Genomic DNA, 19,272 nt, shown 5'->3' with positions numbered 1-19,272 from the left:
GGGGCAGGACGCTGTCCGACACATTGGGGTGCTGGCAGCGCACACCTTTAATGTTCACGTAAGTCATCCCTTTGAAACAAACAAAACTCGAGCTGAAACAACACATCCATCTGAGGTTCTCTTAAATAAAGCAGTCAGCAGAGCCAACGGGGAGCCCTTCTGAGGTCCTGGCTTTGTGCGTGCTAGCGATGCCAAGGGCCCCCGGAAACAGCCACTGAAGCCGGTCCCCAACCCAGCACGGAGGAAGGGCTACTGGGGCCTGGGAGCCTTGGTGAACTGCACCCAGCGAGACCCTCCAGACTTCCCGGGAGCCGGGAGCGGCCAGAGCTGCGCCTGCCGCCCTGCAGGGCCGGGGGCACTGCGGCCACCAGGGACAGAAGACAGGCAGAAAAGGCACAGCTCCGCCCGAGGCGAGCAGCCACGGGGTCGTGCAGGAGACATGCTCGCGCTGGCAGGGGCGTCTCAAGTGCACCGGCTGGGTTTCCAGGGCCTCACCCCGAGGGGCTGCAAGCTGGCCAGCCCCAGCCGTGGAAGGGCCCAGGCGCACCTCCCAGGGAACAGAGCCCTCCGTCCCTCGTGGCAGCACCCCAAACTTCAGGCGCTGAAAGCTCGGTTTTGACCGGGAGGGAAGGAGGCTGGGAAGGGTCTGGCAGGGTGAGGAAGAGGACGGGCGTTCCAGGCCCCCAGCAGACGCCAGAGAAACCCCGACAGGCACTGCGGGCCCCTGGCACCCTCCGCCGCGCCTGCCGTCTTGGAGCAGCTCAGGGCCGGTCCGAGAGCCGCCCCCCTCCCGGCAGCCCGCGCTCCACAGCCCTGGCACAGGCGGCCTGGGCTTGGCTGCACCTTCACCAGGAGCCGCCCAAGGAACAGAGCGCCCAGGGCACAGCCCCACCCGCCCCGCACCCGTGTTCTGAAAGACGAGTTCTGGGGTCGCGTGTGAGGACCCCATCACTTCTCCTTCTCCTTCTTCTTGCTCTTCCTCTGGCTGGTCAGCTCGTCCAGCTTCTTATCCAGCCTCCTCTGGAGCTGGGCCCTCTTGGCGGGGTCCAGGGACCTGTCCTTGGTCCCACTGCCAGCGTAGAGGACTCCTTCCCGGCTGATTCTCTGCCGGGCATGGGCGTGAGCCCTCTCCCCGCAGCCGTGGATCTGGGGGGACAGGGGAGTGGGTGGGGGGCATGAGCACAGACCCTGCAGCTCCGCCCATCGCGGATCCTTCACCCCAGGCTCTCTTCCCTGCACCACCCACACCCCGCCTCCCTGATGGGGCGACACAACTTCACAGGGGTCACACAGGAGCGCAGGGCCCACCTGCGGCCGTGCTCAGAGCGAGATTTCGTCTCTGGGCAACTCTACTCCTCACAGGGCCCATCGCTGGGCCGAAGGCAGGTCCCCCAGTGCACAGCACCAGGGCGGGCGTCTGTCCCGGTGGGACTCTGCCTCACTCCTCCAGTGTGTGTGTGGGGGGGTACACCGAGGGGTGCCGCAGGGAGAGGCGGTACACAGGGCAGGGGCACCTTCTAGAAGGGGAGGAGCCACTGGACGCAGGCCCAGCACCAGAGCTGTGCTTCCTGCCGCATCAAGGAAGGGCACTTCCTTGGGGAGCGCGGGGACCCCCGTTTGGACCCGGTAAGGTCCCAGGGCAGACAGCAGGGAGACTCGCGCAGATGCTGCGGGCACAGCAGCGGGTCCCCGGGCTCTCGCTGTCTCGCCCAGAGCTGCAGAAGCGCCCAGGGCTCAGCCAGTCCCACCGGAGCCCGAGCCATGTGCCTCGGCACCCTGGCCACCCCTCAGCTCCGACTCTCACCACTGCCCCACACTCCCCTGCAGCTGCCCAGCCCAGAGCCCCACCCTCCACCTGTTAGGTCTCGGCCTCAGGAAGCTGCTCGGTCCCTGCTGCCGGCGGTCCCAGGAGCCCCGGGTGCATGGTGCCATGGGCTGCTCTCTTACCCTGGCCCCCGCCAGGCCCAGTGCCCCCGTTCCTGCCCCGTCACCCCCACTCCCCACACTGGCAGAGGAGGTTCCTGTCACGCAGGCTCACGGAACGAAGGAAAAGCAGCGGTCTGAGGCCCGGAGACCCCACCTCCCACCGAGCCGAGCGAGAGCCCAAGGCCCCTGCACCGCCCAGAACCCGCGCCGGCAGTGACGGGCAGGTAGGGTCTTCTCGTACCCGTGCCGAAGGGCACCGAACGCCGCGAGCTGGTGCCTGCTGCTCGCTGCTCGCAGGACACACCCTTTCAGGGTTTAGAGCTCAGGACCCGCTCCGTCCCGGGAGCACGGCTGCCCGGATCAGCCTGGGGACGAAGCCCCGCGCCCCTCCCGCCCCCACCCCCGGGGGGCCGGCGTACCTCGGGCAGGCAATGGCTGAGGCAGTAGCGGCGGCCGCAGTGTGGGCAGAGCGGGCCCAGAGTGGCGACGCTGGCCCTGCACTTGGCAAGGCCACAGGTGTTATCGGCCTTCACAGCGGCAGAGACCAGGGCGTCGAAGTCCTCCGCGGCGGGCAGGTCTAGGGCCGCCGGTCCTGGGGAGAACAGCGTCCCTCACGTCGGGAAGAGCAGAGCCGGACAGGAAGTCTCCTGCTGGGCCAGCTCCCTGTTCTGGGGCTCGGCGACAAGCCAGTGCAGGCCATCGGCCCCCCTGCGCTCGGTGCGCACCCCTCCCAGGGCTGCCGACCTCTGGAGGCGCGAGCTCGCAGCGTCCTCGGAGGGCCCGGTGCGTGCCGAGTGCCTCTGAAACGCTCGTCCCCTTTAACCCAGAAAACGCTGTTATGGGGACGTCCCTTACGACATCAACCAGGAAAATAAAACCCGAACACACTGAGCTGCCACAGACTGGGGTGCATTCGCGGCACAAGGCCAGGGGACCTCAATGTCTGAAGCAGTGCGCGGGGACCCCCGTTGCAGTAGGACGCTCCTGAGTGGGGGAGACACAGGACTACCGGCGGCTGCGGTTCTGGGCGCAGACAGACGCACAGGAAGTGGTGGGAGGCATTGCCCAGGCAGCTGGTGCCGCTATCTGAGCGCTGGGCACGGGCAGGACGCCCCCGCGTGCTCTGTAACGGGCGCCCCACGTGCTCAGCACTCAGGGCGGCGTGGCTGGCTGCGCACGGCTCGCCTGTCCTGCAGGACCGCACGCACACCACGTGCCCCGGCCCTCCCAGCATGGCAGGCAGGGCACACGCAGGCAGGGTCCACGCAGGCAGGGCGCACGCAGGCAGGGCGCACGCAGGCAGGGCGCACGCAGGCCGGGCCCACGCAGGCAGGGCGCACGCAAGCAGGGCCCACGCAGGCAGGGCCCACGCAGGCAGGGCGCACGCAGGCAGGGTCCACGCAGGCAGGGTCCACGCAGGCAGGGCCCACGCAGGCAGGGCCCCTGGCCAGCCCCGAAGGCCAGCGCGGGCTGGCCTCTCGTCGGCTGCCGGGGCCTGGGCACAGGTCCTGCTCGGAGCTGGAGTGACGAGGCGGGTTCTGGACACTTCAAGCACCAGGTGGCACCGCAGCCCTGAAAGGGGGCGGAGTCCCTCCAGGACACTGTCCTCCGGGGACCACGTCACACGCCACCTCCCAGAAGGAAGGCCAGTCCTCGGTCACACTCTCCTGTGCCACCCTCTGTGGCTCTTGCCTTGCTCTCAGCAGTTTACAGAAGCTCAACGTCGGCCCCTGGAGGGCGGGTGACGTCCGTCTCGCTCACTAGCAGAGCCCGGCGCGCAGCAGCTGCTCACTAAACACTACGGAGTGAATTTAGCTGAAGCCTGGGGCACAGGGGCGGACGTCAGAAACCATGAGCCACGCTTGTGCAGCTTCGCCCACGGGGACTCTGACAATCAGGGGAATGTGAACAGCTCCCCAGAACTCTCCAGAAAATCCAGGCTGCGCCAGGCCTTCAAGCTCTGTGCCCGTGGACACCCGATCACAGTGCAGGACGGGGACAGAGCCCACAGCCCACAGGGTGCCCAGGGCCTGGCAGCTTGCGCAGGACGTAAAGGCAGAGTGAGCAGGAGCCCGGCTGCCACAGCAGAGGCTGGGCCTCTCCCACTGCCCAGCGGACTGCTGCCAACATCCGCCTGCTGCCCCTGCCCGGCCCTGCCCGGCCCTGCCATGAGCGACCCCCTCCTGCCAGCCCCTCAGCTCTGGGGCCTCCAGGGTCGCCGGGACCTGTCACCACCTCAGGGCCCCACCAGAGGAAGCCCAGTTCTTTCTGAGGGCGGCAGGTGCAGTACCAGTGGGGCCGACAGCCCGTTGGGGAGCCGCCAAGCCCGCGTTCTCACTGGTCGACCCGACTCACCTTTCGCGTCTTTCTTCTTTCTCTTCTCTGACGACTTCCGCAGCGCCGGGCCCGCGGCCTGGGGCCCCCCCTTGGCTTGCAGCTCCTGCCTGCCCCTCCCCCTCTGCGGTCTCTCCAGCTGCACAGGCCTCAGGGCCAGGCCGCTCAGCTCTCGCACGGGGGGCTGCACCTGCGCAGGGCTGGGGGGCTCGGGACAGAGAGGGGCTTGGCTGTCAGCCCCTGTGGGGGGCGGCGGGGCTGGTGGGGCCTGCACGGCTGGTGTGGCCGACACGGCCTCAGTGGCTGGCGTGGCCGTGGCCTGCGTGGCCAGCGGGGCCCTCTTGCTCACAGTTATGAATCTGTTCTGCCCCTCGCCGGCACTGTCGTGCCTCAGCCCGTGCTCTTCGGCTATCTGGTGGACACGCATCCTGTCGTGAGAGTTCAGGGAGGAGGGAAATTCCAGGCGCGTTTGCTCACTCGCCACAAACTCGAGGATCAGGGCCCTGAAGTGGTCGGCGCTGTCTCTGCTCTTCGCTCCCGCTGGGCTGCCTCCGTTGAGGCCGGGCTGAGACTGGACCTCAGAGCCCGGAGGCTTCCCGCGCGACGCCCTCTGGGCCTGCCTGGCAGCCGCTCTGGCCGCCGGGGCTCCCTCTGGCTGCCTGCTTCCAGGCTTCCTGGTGGACGTGGCAGAGCCGGGGGGCTTCACAGCAGCCTGGACGTGGCCCTGGGAACTCTCGTGGGAGTAGTTTTCAGGGACGATGTCGTCAAGATACTCAAAGGCCGTGCGCACCTCCCCGTGCTCCGTGAAGTAGTCCACCAGGGTCTTCAGGAAGGGGTGGCTGCTGACTGTGCGAGAGTCGCAGACCACGGCCACGTGGCGCCGGGCACGGGTGATGGCGACGTTGATCCGTCGGTCCTCGGCCAGGAAACCCACTTCACCTAAAACGAGGCAGGTAAGCGGGCGAGTGGATCTAAGACTGAGGAACAGGGTGTCAGACCCCCTGACCTACCTAAGGAAGGTCAGCTCCAGGCTCACCATCACCCACCGCCTCGTCTCCGGCCCCCCAACCTGCCCGCCTGCAGCGAGCCTGCCGACACCCCAGTCTTCAGCAGGGCTGGACGGTGCCTGGCTCGTGTAGTAGCTCTCGTTTCCAGGTGAGTACACACGCTCCTCCCCAAGCAGACCCGGCCGGCTGGGGCGCGGGCGTGACCAGCACAGGAGGGGGCGCAGGGCTCTGCGGCATCTCCCCTTTCCCACCAGGCTAGCCCACCTCCCACCTGCTTCCAGTCTTCCACTGAAAACGCTTTACAAAGTCCACCAGCTAAAAAGCTTTTTGGGCTCAGCTTCCTCAGCTAACGGAATGTCCACAGCTCCCCTGGCGTGGACACCGTGCGGGGGCGGGTTTGGCCTGGAGGCCGAAAGGTGAGCCCTGGGCTTCGGGGGCGCCGCCTCCCAGCCCTGGGCTTCAGGGGTGCCGTCTCCCAGCCCTGGGCTTCGGGGGTGCCGCCTCCCAGCCCTGGGCTTCGGGGGCACCGCCTCCGCGGCGCTGTCGGGGCTGCCGACCCAGCTCCCAGCCCGGCACCCACCCGCCCGCCCGTGCCCTAAGCGTCCACACTGTTCCCTCTGCAGGACACCCTTCCCCCCCGGGCTGCTCTCCCCGCGGGCTCTTGGTTCGGCCCCGTCTCACCTCGCAGCGTGCGCTCGCGCCGGACGGTCTGTGCCCACGACCACGCTCCCAGTGACCGGCACGGCCCCTCGGCAGTCCAGCCTGCCCTCCGGATAAACACTCAGTCCCAGGACCCTGCGAGCGCCCGTACCTGTCCGGTTGGACCTGACGAAGGACAGCACCACGGCCTCCTTCTCGCGGCCTTGGAAGCCGTCGACCGACTTGATCTCGAGCTCTGGGTGCCTGTGAGCGAGGCTCTGCCTGAGCAGGTCCACCTGGAACAGGAGCGGGCGGCGGCCTCAGCACACCCAGGCCCGCAGCCCCCCGCCCTTCCCGCAGGCGTGCGAATGGACGGAGCAGCCTGTCACACAGCAGGCGGGGCGGCCGGCTCCGAACCCCAGGCCCTGCAGCAGGCCCCTCTGTCCTGCCAGAGCAGCAGGCTCCGCCCCTCAGCACAGACACTGGGAGGCGAACCGCGAACAAACCGGAGGGCAAGGGACAGTGGTTGTTGCCCCTGCAGGGACAGCCGGGGCCCCCGTTTCCCTTCGGAAACCACACACTCCCACGCCGTCCCCGGGCGTCCCGGAGATGGTGACGGCAACTGGCCCAGGCAGGGGTCAGCCTGAGGCAGAGCAGCAAGGCCGAGAACAGGTTCTCGTGGGAAATGCGACAGGACTGCTGTCCCCAGGGACTGCCGGTGCCAGGGCGTCAGCCTGAGGGCGCCGGACGCGGGCAAGCTGGCCGGGATCTGACACCAACACCTGGGAGCAGCAGGAAGGTCGGGTGGGCAGGGGATGACAGAGTGTGAGACGGACGGATGGACAGATGGACAGATGGAGGCTCCTGCTCACGTCATCTGAGCCGAAATCCAGACGTGGTGTGTCCACTCCGCCCCGGAGTTTTCGGGCACGAAAACCAATAACGGCCCTTTCCTTTCAGCACTGAGGGGGGACGGGGAGTGCCTCTCGCGCCCACCTGGAGGTTGTAGGGCGTGATGACAGCAATGTCCCTCGCCTGGACACCGGCGTCCACCAGAGCCTGGACGTGCAAGCTGACGAGGCGCACCTCACCTGCAGGGGACAGAGAGGCTTCCAGGACGCGGGCCGGCTCCCCGAGGTCAGGCGTGCTTCTCCGGCACGTCTGTCTCACGAGGACACTGTCTCCCGACAGTGCATGGCCCTGGGAGCTCACGCCCGAGGCAGCGTCGCCAGCTCCGCAGAGGGACGGGCCCCGCCACGTGAAGGCCAGAACGACAAGCACTCGCTCAGGGTCAGGGTCAGGGTCAGGGTCAGGGTCATGGCCACGTGTCCCGGAGGGCAGCCCCGTGAGGGGGACGAGCCGGCTCCTGCAGGCCGAGCCAGGACCTCGTCTGCAGACCAGCCGGGCAGCACTGGCCGCTCTGCTCGGAAAAAGACAAAGCCCTGCCCAGGCCACTGGCTGCCTCGAGCCCGTGCTGCTCGCTCGTGCAGAAGAGCGTCGGCGAGCTCAGCCTCGGCCCCCAGCTGCCACGGCTGCTCAGGCCGTGCGCGCCTCCACTCCCCGGGCAACCCAGCGGCTGTGTGGAGGAGCCCAGGTCTGTGTGGACAGAGGGCTGGCCCTCCCCAGCGAGCTCACCGGGGTTGCCCTTGGACTGGTCGTCCTCCTCCAGCTCAGACAGCCCACAGCCGGCCGTGTCCACCAGCAGCAGGGGAAGGCACGTCTCCTCCGTGGCAGCCACTCCCGGGAGGTCCCTGCACACAGGGGGAGATGGCGCAGGTGAGGCCCCAGCACAGGGGCCCTAACTCCAGACCCGCACGGCCCTTCCTCCCCTCAGCCCCTCCCGCAGGAAAGTGGGGCACCACCCTGTCAACACAATGGGTGGGCAGGACGCACCCGGACTGGAGCACCCCACATCCAGCTCAGGGCCAGGCCGCCCTCCTTCCAGAAGGCCGCCCTTGGGGCGACTCACTCTCAGGTCTGTACAGACCCCGGTGGGGCCGCCGCGCCCCCCGCGGAACAGGGGCTGTGGGGACGCGGCGGGGCCGCAGCGCTCACCGCAGCAGGCGCTCCGCCACGGAGGGGTGCGCCGTGAGCTGCCCGTGGTACAGGGCCTGCGAGGCCCACTGCATGATGGCCCGGTGCATGCGGTACTGCACCGTCAGCGCCCGCACCGAGCCCACGCCGAAGCCCTCCGCCAGGCGCTCCATCAGGCTCAGCGACAGCCCGGCCAGCGCAGCCCTGCACACAAGAGGACAGAACTGGGAGGGAGGCCTGCGTCCGAGGCAGCTTGAGGCCAGGGGCCAGGGGGAGAGCTGTCCTCCGACCTCGAACCCGACTCATTCCCCACCTCTCACCTAACACTAAGGGGGTGGTCAGCTGAACAACGGCCCGAGATCCACGCCCCAGCCCTGGGACCTGGGAATGCGTGACAGTGGGGACCCTGCGGATGTGACCGAGCTCAGGGCCCGAGATGGGAGCTGACCCTGGACTGTCCAGGGCACAATGTCATCACTGGGTCCTCACGCGAGGAGCACAGGTCCCAGTCGGGACGACACGTGACGAGAGAACGGAAACAGCGCCAGGGCTGGCGGTGAAGGTGGGAGGGCCTGGCAGGTCCGCGCCCGCTGCCGCGAGGACGCGTTAGCAGCAGAGTGGCCGCAATAAGGGACCTGAGCGTGACCGGGAGGCCAAGCACACAGGGCGGTCAGGGAGACCACCAGTCTGCGCTCGGTCCCTGCACCAGAGGACACTCCCTGCAGGCAGGACAGATGTGCTACGTCGCTCTGTGCCCCTGCGGGAGGAGTGCACGGACCAGGCCTCGGGACCCCCGCGGGCTGTGCGCTCACCAACCCTGAGCGAGGGCAACTGGCACAGCCCACAGGAGTAGGTGCGTGTGCACGTCGATCCCACGACCCACCGGGGCGTTCAATCCACAGGCACAGCTGAGCATGGGGCCAGGTTCCAAGGCCACCAAGAGGACCGTGACACGACCCCTGAGCAGGCGCACGGTCTGAGAGATGGGACATCGTGACTCAGTGTGGAGGACGCCATGTCCAGGGCCACCTGAGCCCGGGACTTCTGGGCCGGCCCTCGAGGGACAGGAAAAGGGGCACCGAGGGGCCGGGGCGCTCGGCAGAGGGTCTTACTTGGCAGAGACGATGGTGGGGGGCAGCTGCCTGTGATCCCCGGCCAGGACGCACTTCCCGGCCCTGAGCAGGGGGACCCAGCAGCTGGCCTCCAGGGCCTGGGCGCACTCGTCGATGACCACCATGTCGAAGTAGCCGTCAGGCAGCAGCTTCAGGGGGCCGTCGGAAGAAGCCCCTGGTTGAAGCCGAAACCACAAGTGTTTGGAGCAGCTCGATCACGCGGCACCGTGCTGCAGCCGACACCGGGCAGAGCCGGCGCTCCGGACCCAGGCTGCAGTCAGAGCTGTGACAGCCCAGCGGCGGCTCAGTGGGCTGGGCGTTGCCCTGTGCACCGAAAAGTCGCCGGTTCCATTCCCAGCCAGGGTGCATGCCCCGTTGCGGGCTCAATCCCTGGTAGGGGATGTGCAAGAGGCAGCCAATCGATGTTTCTCTCTTTCTCTAAATCTCAATTTTAAAAAGCATTTAAAAAAAAAAAAAAAAACTATGTGGAATAAACATGCAGCTTAGAATAAAAACTGAGCAAGGACATTCTAAGACCCCCAGTTCCTGCCCCATGTTCACCGGTGAGACAGTGTGTCCCCAGCCGTGGGCCACTCCGATGAGTCAGTCACCAAAACCTACCACCCCTTTGGACCTGCAACCCACGTCCTTGGAAGGCTATCTTATTTCTGAATGTCGTTCCTGTGTCGTTTTCTGAATTTAGAATGTAGTTAACTCTCCTCTCAGGACAATTAACTGCTGAGCGAACACCCAGAGATAAAACCTCAAGCATCTGACCGCACAAGCCGGAGCACCTGCCACGCGCGCCTCCTGCACAGGGTCCGAGCGCGGGCGAGCCACCCCCCAGCCTGCTCCTCATCTTCAGAATGATAACAGAAATGAATGCATTTTAAAATAGTAGCAATAACAGTAAGATTTTATGAACACCATTATGCCCCTAAATTCACAACTTTGATTAAACGGGCAAATTCCTTCAAAATTGCAAGTCCACTCAAGAAGAAAAAATCTGAATCTTTGCATCAGTTAAAGGAACCAAGTTTGGCCCGGCTGGTGTGGCTCAGTGGCTGCACCAAGAGATCGCCGGTTCGATTTCCGGTCAGGACACATGCCCAGGGTGCGGGCCCAATCCCCAGTGGGGGCATGCAGGAGGCGGCCAGTCGATGTTCTCTCTCATCGATGTTTCTATCTCTCTCCCTCTCCCTTCCTCTCTCTCTAAAATCAATAAAGAAAAAAAGATTTTTTAAAAAGAAATCAAGTTTGCAGTTAAAAACCCCAAGCCCAGAGGCTCCACTGGTGACTTCTACCAAACCCCCCAGACTGAAGGAGGGGCGTCGAGGCCAGCGGGGGGCGGGGGGACACCTCCCTTACCTGTGTTTGTCGCCAGGACCACCTCGGCCCACATGAGGCTTTGCAGCATCGTGGCTTCTTCCCGCTCCTTCAGTTCCTTCCTCAGCAGCCTGATCTCGTTTCGAAAATTACTTTTCTCTCTCTTGTCCTGGGTCTTCTTAATTTTCACCTACAAAGGGAAGGAAAGAAAATATAATCATTTTGACACAGCTTTGCACTTATTTAGCTTTTAGTTCACAGAGTGTTTCTATTTATCATCACTTGGTCCACTTCACTAAGTTCCTTAAAAGGCGCTAAAAAGTCACACTTGCCCGACCCGTCTGGCTCAGCAGGTGCTCAGCAGGTGCGCGGCGGCCCGCGGACCAGAGTCGCGGGTTCGAGTCCAGTCAGGGGCACGTACCTCGGCTGCAGTTTGATCCCCGGCCCTGGTTGGGGTCGTGGGGAGGCAGCCAGTCAACGTGTCTCTCTCACATCGATGTTTCTCTCTTTCTCCCCTGCTCCCTCCCACTCTATCTGAAAATCAATGGAAAAATGTCCGCAGGTGAGGATTTAAAAAAAAGTCACCCTTTCTTGAAGGAGCAGCAGATACGCACAGGTGACTAAGCACCTGGCTCCTCCGGGCCTCACAGCCAGAGTCCCGCCCAGGAGGGCTGGCGGGCGGCTGGGTCCCTGGAGCAGAAGGCTTGGGACGGGGGGCACCTGCCCACCTTCAGTTTAGAGGTGGAGCCCCACTTCCCAGTCCACATCTGTCAAGGTTAAAAATTCTGTGTGGCCCATAAAGTGGTCACCTAAACCCCGACTTTCTTTAACACTCAAGTACTGCGTACCCCTTCCCCCCTGTGGTCCTGCTCTGGAGGGTGGGGCTCGGCAGGAGTGGCCACTGTGCCTGACTCAAGCAGACGATCCGGGAGCATGACCAACCGGGGCAGGTCAGGCACCCGTGCATGACGGACGCACCTGCAGAGCCCTGCACGCCCCCAGCGCCGAGGGGCTGCGCGGACCCTGTCCCCGCCCTGCCGCCCCCATGCTGGCCACTGCAAGCCAGCCGCTGCTCCGCAGGCCAGGACCCCGAGGAGCGCCAGCGGCCGCGGGGAGACCAGCAGAAGGTCAGCACACAGGGGGACATTTAAGGAAACCGGGGCCAATACGGGAGCTGGGGAACCAGAGGGCTTGAAGTACCAGCGACAAGAGAAAATGCCCTCTCAAACTGACCTCCGCCCACCCCATCCTCCTCCACGAGGATCATGCTAAATGGACGGAGAAATTGGGGAGGATGAGTATTTTCTGCACTTTAATTTCCGGGTTTTTCTTTGCTCACCAGTAGCACCCAGACAACGCCAGCGTAAGAGCCGTGTTTGAAGACGACCCCTCGGCTGCTCATGAGCCGCCCTGAAGACAGCTGCGCCCCGTTAGGTGCTCAGTGCAGGTCCCCACCGAGGCCGGCAGCCCCGACGCTGGGAACTATTCGCTGAACCAGCGAGGCCACGGAGAGCAAGGGGAACACAGGCAGACAGCGTGGGCCTTGAAGACCGGCAGCTCGGAAAACCACCTGCGAAGTGGGCACCCGCTGAGACACGTACGGAGACCTGGTCGATGTCCTTCCGGATGTCCGCCACGATCTGCGCGCCGTCGCCGCGGGCCAGCACCGCGTCCAGCGAGTGCTGCTGGATGGACTCCAGCAGCCGGGCGGGGTGCCCGAGCCGCAGCGCCCTCCGCCCGCAGCGCGCCAGGTGCTCCACCAGGTTGTCCACGGCGATGTTGGAGGGCGCGCAGCACAGCACCTGGGGAGCAGACTCAGTCGGTTCCAGTTCGTGCTCCAGGCTTGCACCGCCGCAGCCTCACGGGGAGAGGTGAGGGCAGACGACGTGTGCGGGCGGAGACCACAGCTGTGGGGTGGGGACGGCCTCGAGGTCCTGAGTTACTGCAGATGGCCACAGAGTCTGGACAAGAACTCAGGTCCCCCAGGCACCAGAAGGGCTGAGTGCCTCTCACTGGAAAGGACGGGACTCGGAGGCCCTGAAACAACCAGGCTGGGACACCACCTCATCACCAGCACGTCCCTCTGTCACCTCACAAGTGGACCAGGGGGAGCTCCGAACGGGCTCCATCCCGAACTGCAGTCCCACCGTTAGAGGCAGGAGGCAGAGGAGGCAGAGGGGAGAGTCCCTCTCCACGTCAATGCCAAGGGCAGGGGCCGAGGCCGGCCCCCCAGGTCCTGGCACCGCCACCCCCACCGAGGTGGCCAAAGGCACACCTGTGCGAGTGTGGAGACTGGGAATCCTCTTCCACGTATGAAGACGGAAGGCAGCCAGCGAACCCACCGAATCTGCCTCCGGCCCTCAGTCCCTTTACAAGCTCCAAGCGTCTGTGCCTCCACATTCATTGCAGGAAACCAAGGGGCAGCTCTGTGACCGAGCGCCAGCTGCCCCGGGCTCTCCGCCACAGCGGCTCTGCCCCTGGCCGCTGAGGCCTGCGCCCGTGGCCCTGCTTGTTTCCTCGGTCAAGTGGGGCCACCGCGGGCCCGGGCTTCGGTCAGGACTCAATGAGGGGACGCGCAGCAAGCACGCAGGGCGCTGGTCTGCTAAAGCACCCAGTGAACGTCGACCCACAAACACGACAATTCACTCTTCCAACTATCGTGACCCGACACCTACAAACTGAAAGGGTTCTTTCTCAAGCTTTCCCTGTGCTCAAAACCCACGACGACTCGTGGTGCTAACAGGACAGACGGACCCTTTCTCCACCACTGAAACGCCAGTGAACACCACACACCATATCCCAGGTCTCAGAACACTGGCAATCTGCGCGCCACACGAGGGCGTCATGCCAGCTGGCCGGACTGACTACGCATGACACTGTCTCCCTCACCCTGAACCAGCCTGGGCTCCTGCAGGCACAGACAGGACGGCCACCTCCACGCCCCAGCATGACCCCAAACACGGAGCGTGAGCACGTCAGGTGTGCCGAGCGGCTGGACCCCGGCCTCCAGCCTCAGAGGGCTTAGGAAGCCTTCCTCCACAACCCAGCCCCATGCGCCTGAGCGTGTTCCCATGTCCTGTGCAGCTGTCGGAAATCCGAATGGGCCCACCGATGCACAGCAGATGCCAGGGATGTCCTGGCCAGAGCCACGCGGGCCACGGGGCTGCCCAGCACCGGCGAGCACGGCAGATGCCAGCGATGTCCTGGCCAGAGCCACGCGGGCCACGGGGCTGCCCAGCACCGGCGAGCACGGCAGATGCCAGCGATGTCCTGGCCAGAGCCACGCGGGCCACGGGGCTGCCCAGCACCGGCGAGCACGGCAGATGCCAGCGATGTCCTGGCCAGAGCCACGCGGGCCACGGGGCTGCCCAGCACCCCGGCCCACCTTGAAGCCCCGCTTCACAGCTTGGAGAATGATCTCCACCACGGTGGTGGTCTTCCCGGTGCCAGGCGGCCCGTGGATAATGGCCAGCTCCTTCTGGGACAGCGCGAACGAGACCGCTTCCTTCTGGGAGGCGTCCAGCGAGGTGTTGTAGAAGGTCAGCTCCTCTGCGGGAAAGGCACAGGGTCAGGCCAGGCTCTCCGCCTGGTGCGTCCTCCTCGAGGGAGCGCTGACGAGCACAGGAGGGGCTGGACCTCCCCGGGAGTCACCGATCAACACAAGGCAACCCGCTTGGTTCTCAAAAGATTTCCCTAGAATAGGAAGCGGCAGACTGCGGACCAGGCCGCGCCCCGCCTTCTGCCCCTTTCCCTGAGCCGGCCTCACCTGGCACCCCCCCACCACCTGCCTCTGCCTGCAGAGCCTGCAACGCGGACAAGCGGTCCCTCCACGGGGGAGCTCGTCAGCACATGCTCTGGGCTCTGGGACAGCACAGGCAGATGTTCCTGGAACACGTTTGTTTCTACCATGTTGTCCCTTTATATGCCCATAAAATGACCAAAGCAAAGGGCAAAAAAGGACTAGCAAATCCCAGGACCAGGTTTCTGCTCTGAATCTGTCACGAGCAGAGTGCTGTCTGCTCCCCATGCTCTGCGCCCGGAGACCAGGGGCTGCCGTCTGCCCCCCGTGCTCTGCGCCCGGAGACCAGGGGCTGCCGTCTGCCCCCCGTGCTCGGCGCCCGGAGACCAGGGGCTGCCGTCTGCCCCCCGTGCTCGGCGCCCGGAGACCAGGGGCTGCCGTCTGCCCCCCGTGCTCGGCGCCCGGAGACCAGGGGCTGCCGTCTGCCCCCCGTGCTCGGCGCCCGGAGACCAGGGGCTGCCGCCGGCTCCCCGTGCTCGGCGCCCGGAGACCAGGGGCTGCCGTCTGCCCCCCGTGCTCGGCGCCCGGAGACCAGGGGCTGCCGCCGGCTCCCCGTGCTCGGCGCCCGGAGACCAGGGGCTGCCGTCTGCTCCCCGTGCTCGGCGCCCGGAGACCAGGGGCTGCCGTCTGCTCCCCGTGCTCGGCGCCCGGAGACCAGGGGCTGCCGGCTCCCCGTGCTCTGCGCCTGGAGACCAGGGGCTGCTGTCTGGCTCCGCTGTCCCAGCATCCGCCCATAGTGCCGACTGCATGGGCTCGAGCTCACAGGCCCATGACCGGATCGGAACCAGTTAGACCGAAACAAACATGGAAAGTGCTGCCACCTGAGCCAACATGCCAGCACACTTCCCACCGCTCCACACCGCATCCCTTTCTCCTTAGGTATCAGCCATGATCAAGACACGGCATGTTCCTTCCGACAGGGTAAATGGTGTGTGTGTGCACGCGTGTTGTATGTGGGTGTGTAATAAAACTTCTAGACACGCTTCTGAGGCGAACCGAGTGCCAAGTTTCTGCGTGACCATCTCCGTTCACATGCTTCTGTCTTTCCCAGTTTCCCACGATGCACACGCCCCTCACCCTGTGCCCAGGATGCTGAGAGAATAGCCCAATGAGACTTCCAGAACAAAAACCCTGCTCTCGAGCAGAGGAGCAGGATCCTCCAAGAGGACGGGCTGTCACCTGTTTCCAGCGCCGGGGCTGGAGGCAACTCCACCTCGGAAGCGCCTGGGCTCAGGGAGAGCACTGAGCGTGAGCGGAAGGGCCCTTCTCCAACACCGAGCGCAGGCAGACAGCTCAGGCCACGCCTCACTCACAGGGACGTGCGCACGCTACGCTGGATTCTTCACCTCCCCAAACTTGACACAGTGGCCACAGTCACGTTACTCCCCACGCTTTCCGCAGCGACTTCCATCAGAAGAGAGAAGGCAGAGTTCTTACCTGTGTCACTGGCAGGACTGGGGGCTGAGTCACCGAAGAGAACCTCTATGAGGGAGAGCGCGGGGCCAGAATTGTACTTCTTTAGGGCGATCAGAGCTCTGCCCAGGGAGAAACGAAAATGAGGGGCTCGGTGAAAACCAGCCGGGAAGGCAGTGCCGGAGCCCCGGCCCCACGCTCCGCCTGCAGCCCCCTCTCCGGGCAGGGCGCATAGACAAGCCCTGTGGCCGTGCTCAGGCTGAGCGAGCCGAGTTCAAGGAAAAGGTTACATGTGATGTCCGGTCACATCCTTACTTTTTCAGTCGCTTGTAAGTGACATCATTGGCAAGTTTTAAGAGTCGGTAGGACTTCTCTCGGTCCAAGCTCAGCTGGAAATCACAGGACTGGTCAAAGGCCACTGTGACCGATTTCTGGGTGATCCGGGTCAGGATCCCTGTGGCCAGCTGCCCGCCTTCATCATTCAGACCCACAATATCGCCTGCAAAACAAAGACTCAGTTACTAAACACTGAATAGGGTTAAATGTGAATCATTTCGTACAACAAATTCCAACATATTTCAACCATCCTGCTATTGCCTTCAGAAGTGACATCAGTAGCAGTAAGAAAAATAAATGACAGACATCTAAATCATGAAAAGTGACATGAGATCGATGAACTGTTTAAAACAAACATGACCTCAGTAAAATATGTAAAGGGCCGGCTCCAGGTCAGGCCCTGTTCTGGGCACTGGTCTGGTTAGGAATCAAACCCAGAGATCTGTCAGATGTCAGTGGACGGCACTAGGAAGCATGAAGTCCAGGGAGGGGACAGAGAGAGACAGGGGTGCCATCTCAGAAAGATTGTAGGTAAAGGCCCGGGTGGTGACAGGTGAACAGGGGCCTCTGGATGAAGTGGGGGCCATGAGCACCTCTGGGGGAGACCAATGAAAGAGGGACAGTGTTTGCTGCCCACTCCGCAGGGATCTCCCCAAGTCCTGCGATAGCTGGTTCACCATCCGTCAGGGACGTGGAGTGCGTGGCCTGGGCCTGAGCCAGTCGGTGCTTTGTGTGGCTCTTAGCCACAGGAACTGTTCAGGGACGGGCCTGGGACCAAACCAGAGCCCCTGAGACACAGGAGCCTTTCGCTTGGGCACCCAGGAAAGAGGTCCTCACTCGATCCAGCTAAACCAGAACCCTGAGACGCAGGGGCCAGAACTGCTCCCATGGGTGTCTGAGAAGGAAGCCCACCAGAAGGGCGAAGCCCACCAGAAGGGCGAAGCCAGGAAATGGAGAGGAGCGCAGTTCGGACGGCCTCCTGCGAGCCGACACCAACCTTGCCGTAAGTTAGCACGACCGGCGCAACCCTTCTTGCCCAAACCAGTCTGGCTCGGGTTTTCTGTCACCTGAACATAGTCTGACCAAAACAGAGCCCACCCTGAGATAAGGGCAAGGCCACCCACACACGGACACCCTACTTATTCCATGTCTACCAGAGTGTGCCAGGCATCGACCAGACATGTTCTCAGTTTTTCTCGTAGGCAAGGACTTTCGTCTGCACTTTGAATCTTCCCGCTGCCTCCTCCCCCAACTTCTAAAGAGAAACATCAGGTGGCAACAGTGCTCCGAAGCAGAGATCAGCTTCCGTGCGCGTGGCCCACCATGGGGACCGCCCCGTGACTGCCCCACAAGTGCCAGACGAGGACCCTGAGCCTTAAAGCTGCTCCTCAGAGGAGAACGCACAACTCCACCTGAATTTACCCACAGCTGCGGCAACACAGCACATTGTCAGCTGGCTACTTTTCAGCACAAACGCCACTTCCTCTGACTTCCTGTTCATCAGCGAGCCTTCTGTCTCCTAGGTCATTCGCTCCACAGTGCTTATTAAGTGAATACACACTTTACCTTTGCGTTTCCAAGCCACCTGCATGACACTCAGCCCTGCTCATTAACCCTGAAAGGCACTGCTGTAACCCCCTTAGCCCTGGTCATGGCAACTGGCCCTGTGTAATCCAGTCTCTACCAAGCAAAATTCAGTTTGGGGTCAGTCATGTTCAGTTATGTGCCCACATCGGAAATGCACAGACCGGAAGAAAAGCTGTTACTGGGAAGCACCCCTGCAGACGCCCCTCTGCGGGGCTCGAAGGTGACCAGCAGCTGTCCATACAGCCCGGTCCGCTGACTGGACACCTGCAGCTTCAGCAAACAGACGCCTCGGCTCTGGAGTTCTTTCAGAGAGATGTCTTCCTGCCAGGACCTGGAAGACACCCAAGAGTAAACATCAACATTTGTACTTCACCAGTTTTTATTTCTGCCCACGCAGGAGAAATGTAAAAGGGAGAGAAAATAAAGATCTGGACACAGGCATCAAATACGAACCAGCAAAATTCTGGCTCTGCCCTTCTCAGACCTGCTCCTCCTGCCTCCCGGAGCACGGTTCACGACGCAGCCCTTCTCCTAGTCACCCGAGGCAGAACCTTCAGTCACCCTCACCTTCTGTACTCTCTCCTCCATCCTGGCTGAGTCACGGAGTCCTCTTGGGCCCTTCCCGTTTACACCCTGAATCCACCTCTGCCTCCTGCTCTCCCCTCCAGAGCCCTGACTCGGATTCAAGCCCACATCACTTACAGTCTGGATTAATCAGAGCCTCCTAACTGCCTAATGTCTGGGCTCTCGCCCTCCAGTTGCCAGTATCCTCCTAAAATGCAAATCTGTTCACCCCCTCCCCACCTGCTTGACTTCGGTGAGGGCCTTCCTCTGCACTAAAATATCACACAAGGTCCTCCAAGGCCCTTCGCAATCTGATGCCCGTTTGTCTTCTCACCGGTGCTAACTGCACCCGCTGCTGAGCTGAGCACTAGCCGTTCAGTAGAATGAATGGTCTCCCTGTCCCGTCTCACAAGGGCGGCAACGAAGCTTTGGAGACGTGACCTGCGAAGTGACACAGCCACGCACGGAGGAGCTGGGATTCCCCGAAAGCTCTGAACGGCCCTGATCAAAAACCTCTCGAACTAGTCCCAGCAACGTGTACAGTGCGACGGTGGCGTGCAAACGCCTCCCCGCTGGAGCCTTGCTCCCCCACCCTCCGCGGGTGGCTCCCCGGGTCGGGCGTTCCCCCGGTGCCCCGCAGCGGTTCCCACGCACGCAGCCGGGGCACCTGTCACTTGTCCCGCAGGAAGCGGCTGCGTCGGCTTCCACCTCCCCCTGCTGCTCATGCGCAGGGTCCCCGTGCCCACCGCTGTGGCCGGGCCTGGCACACAGCCGGGGAAGCGTTCGCGCGTGTCCGCGAGGGAGAGGGCTGAGCACCAGCCGGGAGTGGGGCCGGGGCAGAGGCGGGAGCTCGGCGGGAAGGTCAGGGAGGGAGACTTCAGGTAGAGACGCGAACGGGCGGCCTGAGGGTCCAGAGCCGGCGCGGTCCCCGCCTCTGCAGGTGGCCGAGCGCCTGGCGGGCCCGCCGGGTCTGAGCAGATCGGGGCCGGGACAACTGCCCGACCGACCCGAGGGCCGGGCCGGCGGCCGTACCTGCGCTCCTCGACCTCCGCGTCTCTCTCGAGCTCCAGCAGGTCCAGCTGCTTGGCCACGAAGCTCTCCACGGCCGCCGAGGCCATCGCCGCCGTGCGGCCCCGCTCGGAGCCGCCGAGGTCCGGCTGCCGCGCCGGGAGCTGTTCCCCGCCGGGCCCGGTGC

The 19,272-nt window shown here is 63.9% G+C and overlaps 1 protein-coding gene across 1 annotated transcript; it reads right to left on the bottom strand.

The window, feature by feature from the left end:
- Positions 1-908: 908 nt before the first annotated feature.
- On the bottom strand, positions 909-19,201 carry IGHMBP2 (immunoglobulin mu DNA binding protein 2). Its single transcript, XM_036259942.1, has 15 exons — positions 19,110-19,201; positions 17,675-17,844; positions 15,906-16,089; positions 15,615-15,712; positions 13,764-13,927; positions 11,980-12,180; positions 10,421-10,568; positions 9,053-9,227; positions 7,962-8,144; positions 7,542-7,657; positions 6,903-6,997; positions 6,079-6,202; positions 4,282-5,199; positions 2,346-2,518; positions 909-1,146 (listed from the first exon to the last, which is right to left on the bottom strand). Exons 1-15 carry the CDS (start codon positions 19,193-19,195, stop codon positions 949-951), a joined length of 3,033 nt encoding a protein of 1,010 aa, XP_036115835.1. The 5' UTR covers positions 19,196-19,201; the 3' UTR covers positions 909-948.
- Between the last annotated feature and the right edge of the window lie 71 nt (positions 19,202-19,272).

Source organism: Molossus molossus, unplaced genomic scaffold (assembly GCF_014108415.1).
Source record: "Molossus molossus isolate mMolMol1 unplaced genomic scaffold, mMolMol1.p scaffold_m16_p_13, whole genome shotgun sequence".
Classification (NCBI taxonomy): Eukaryota; Metazoa; Chordata; class Mammalia; order Chiroptera; family Molossidae; genus Molossus; species Molossus molossus.
Note: the sequence above shows the minus strand (reverse complement) of the source record. Positions and strands in the feature narration are given on the sequence as shown.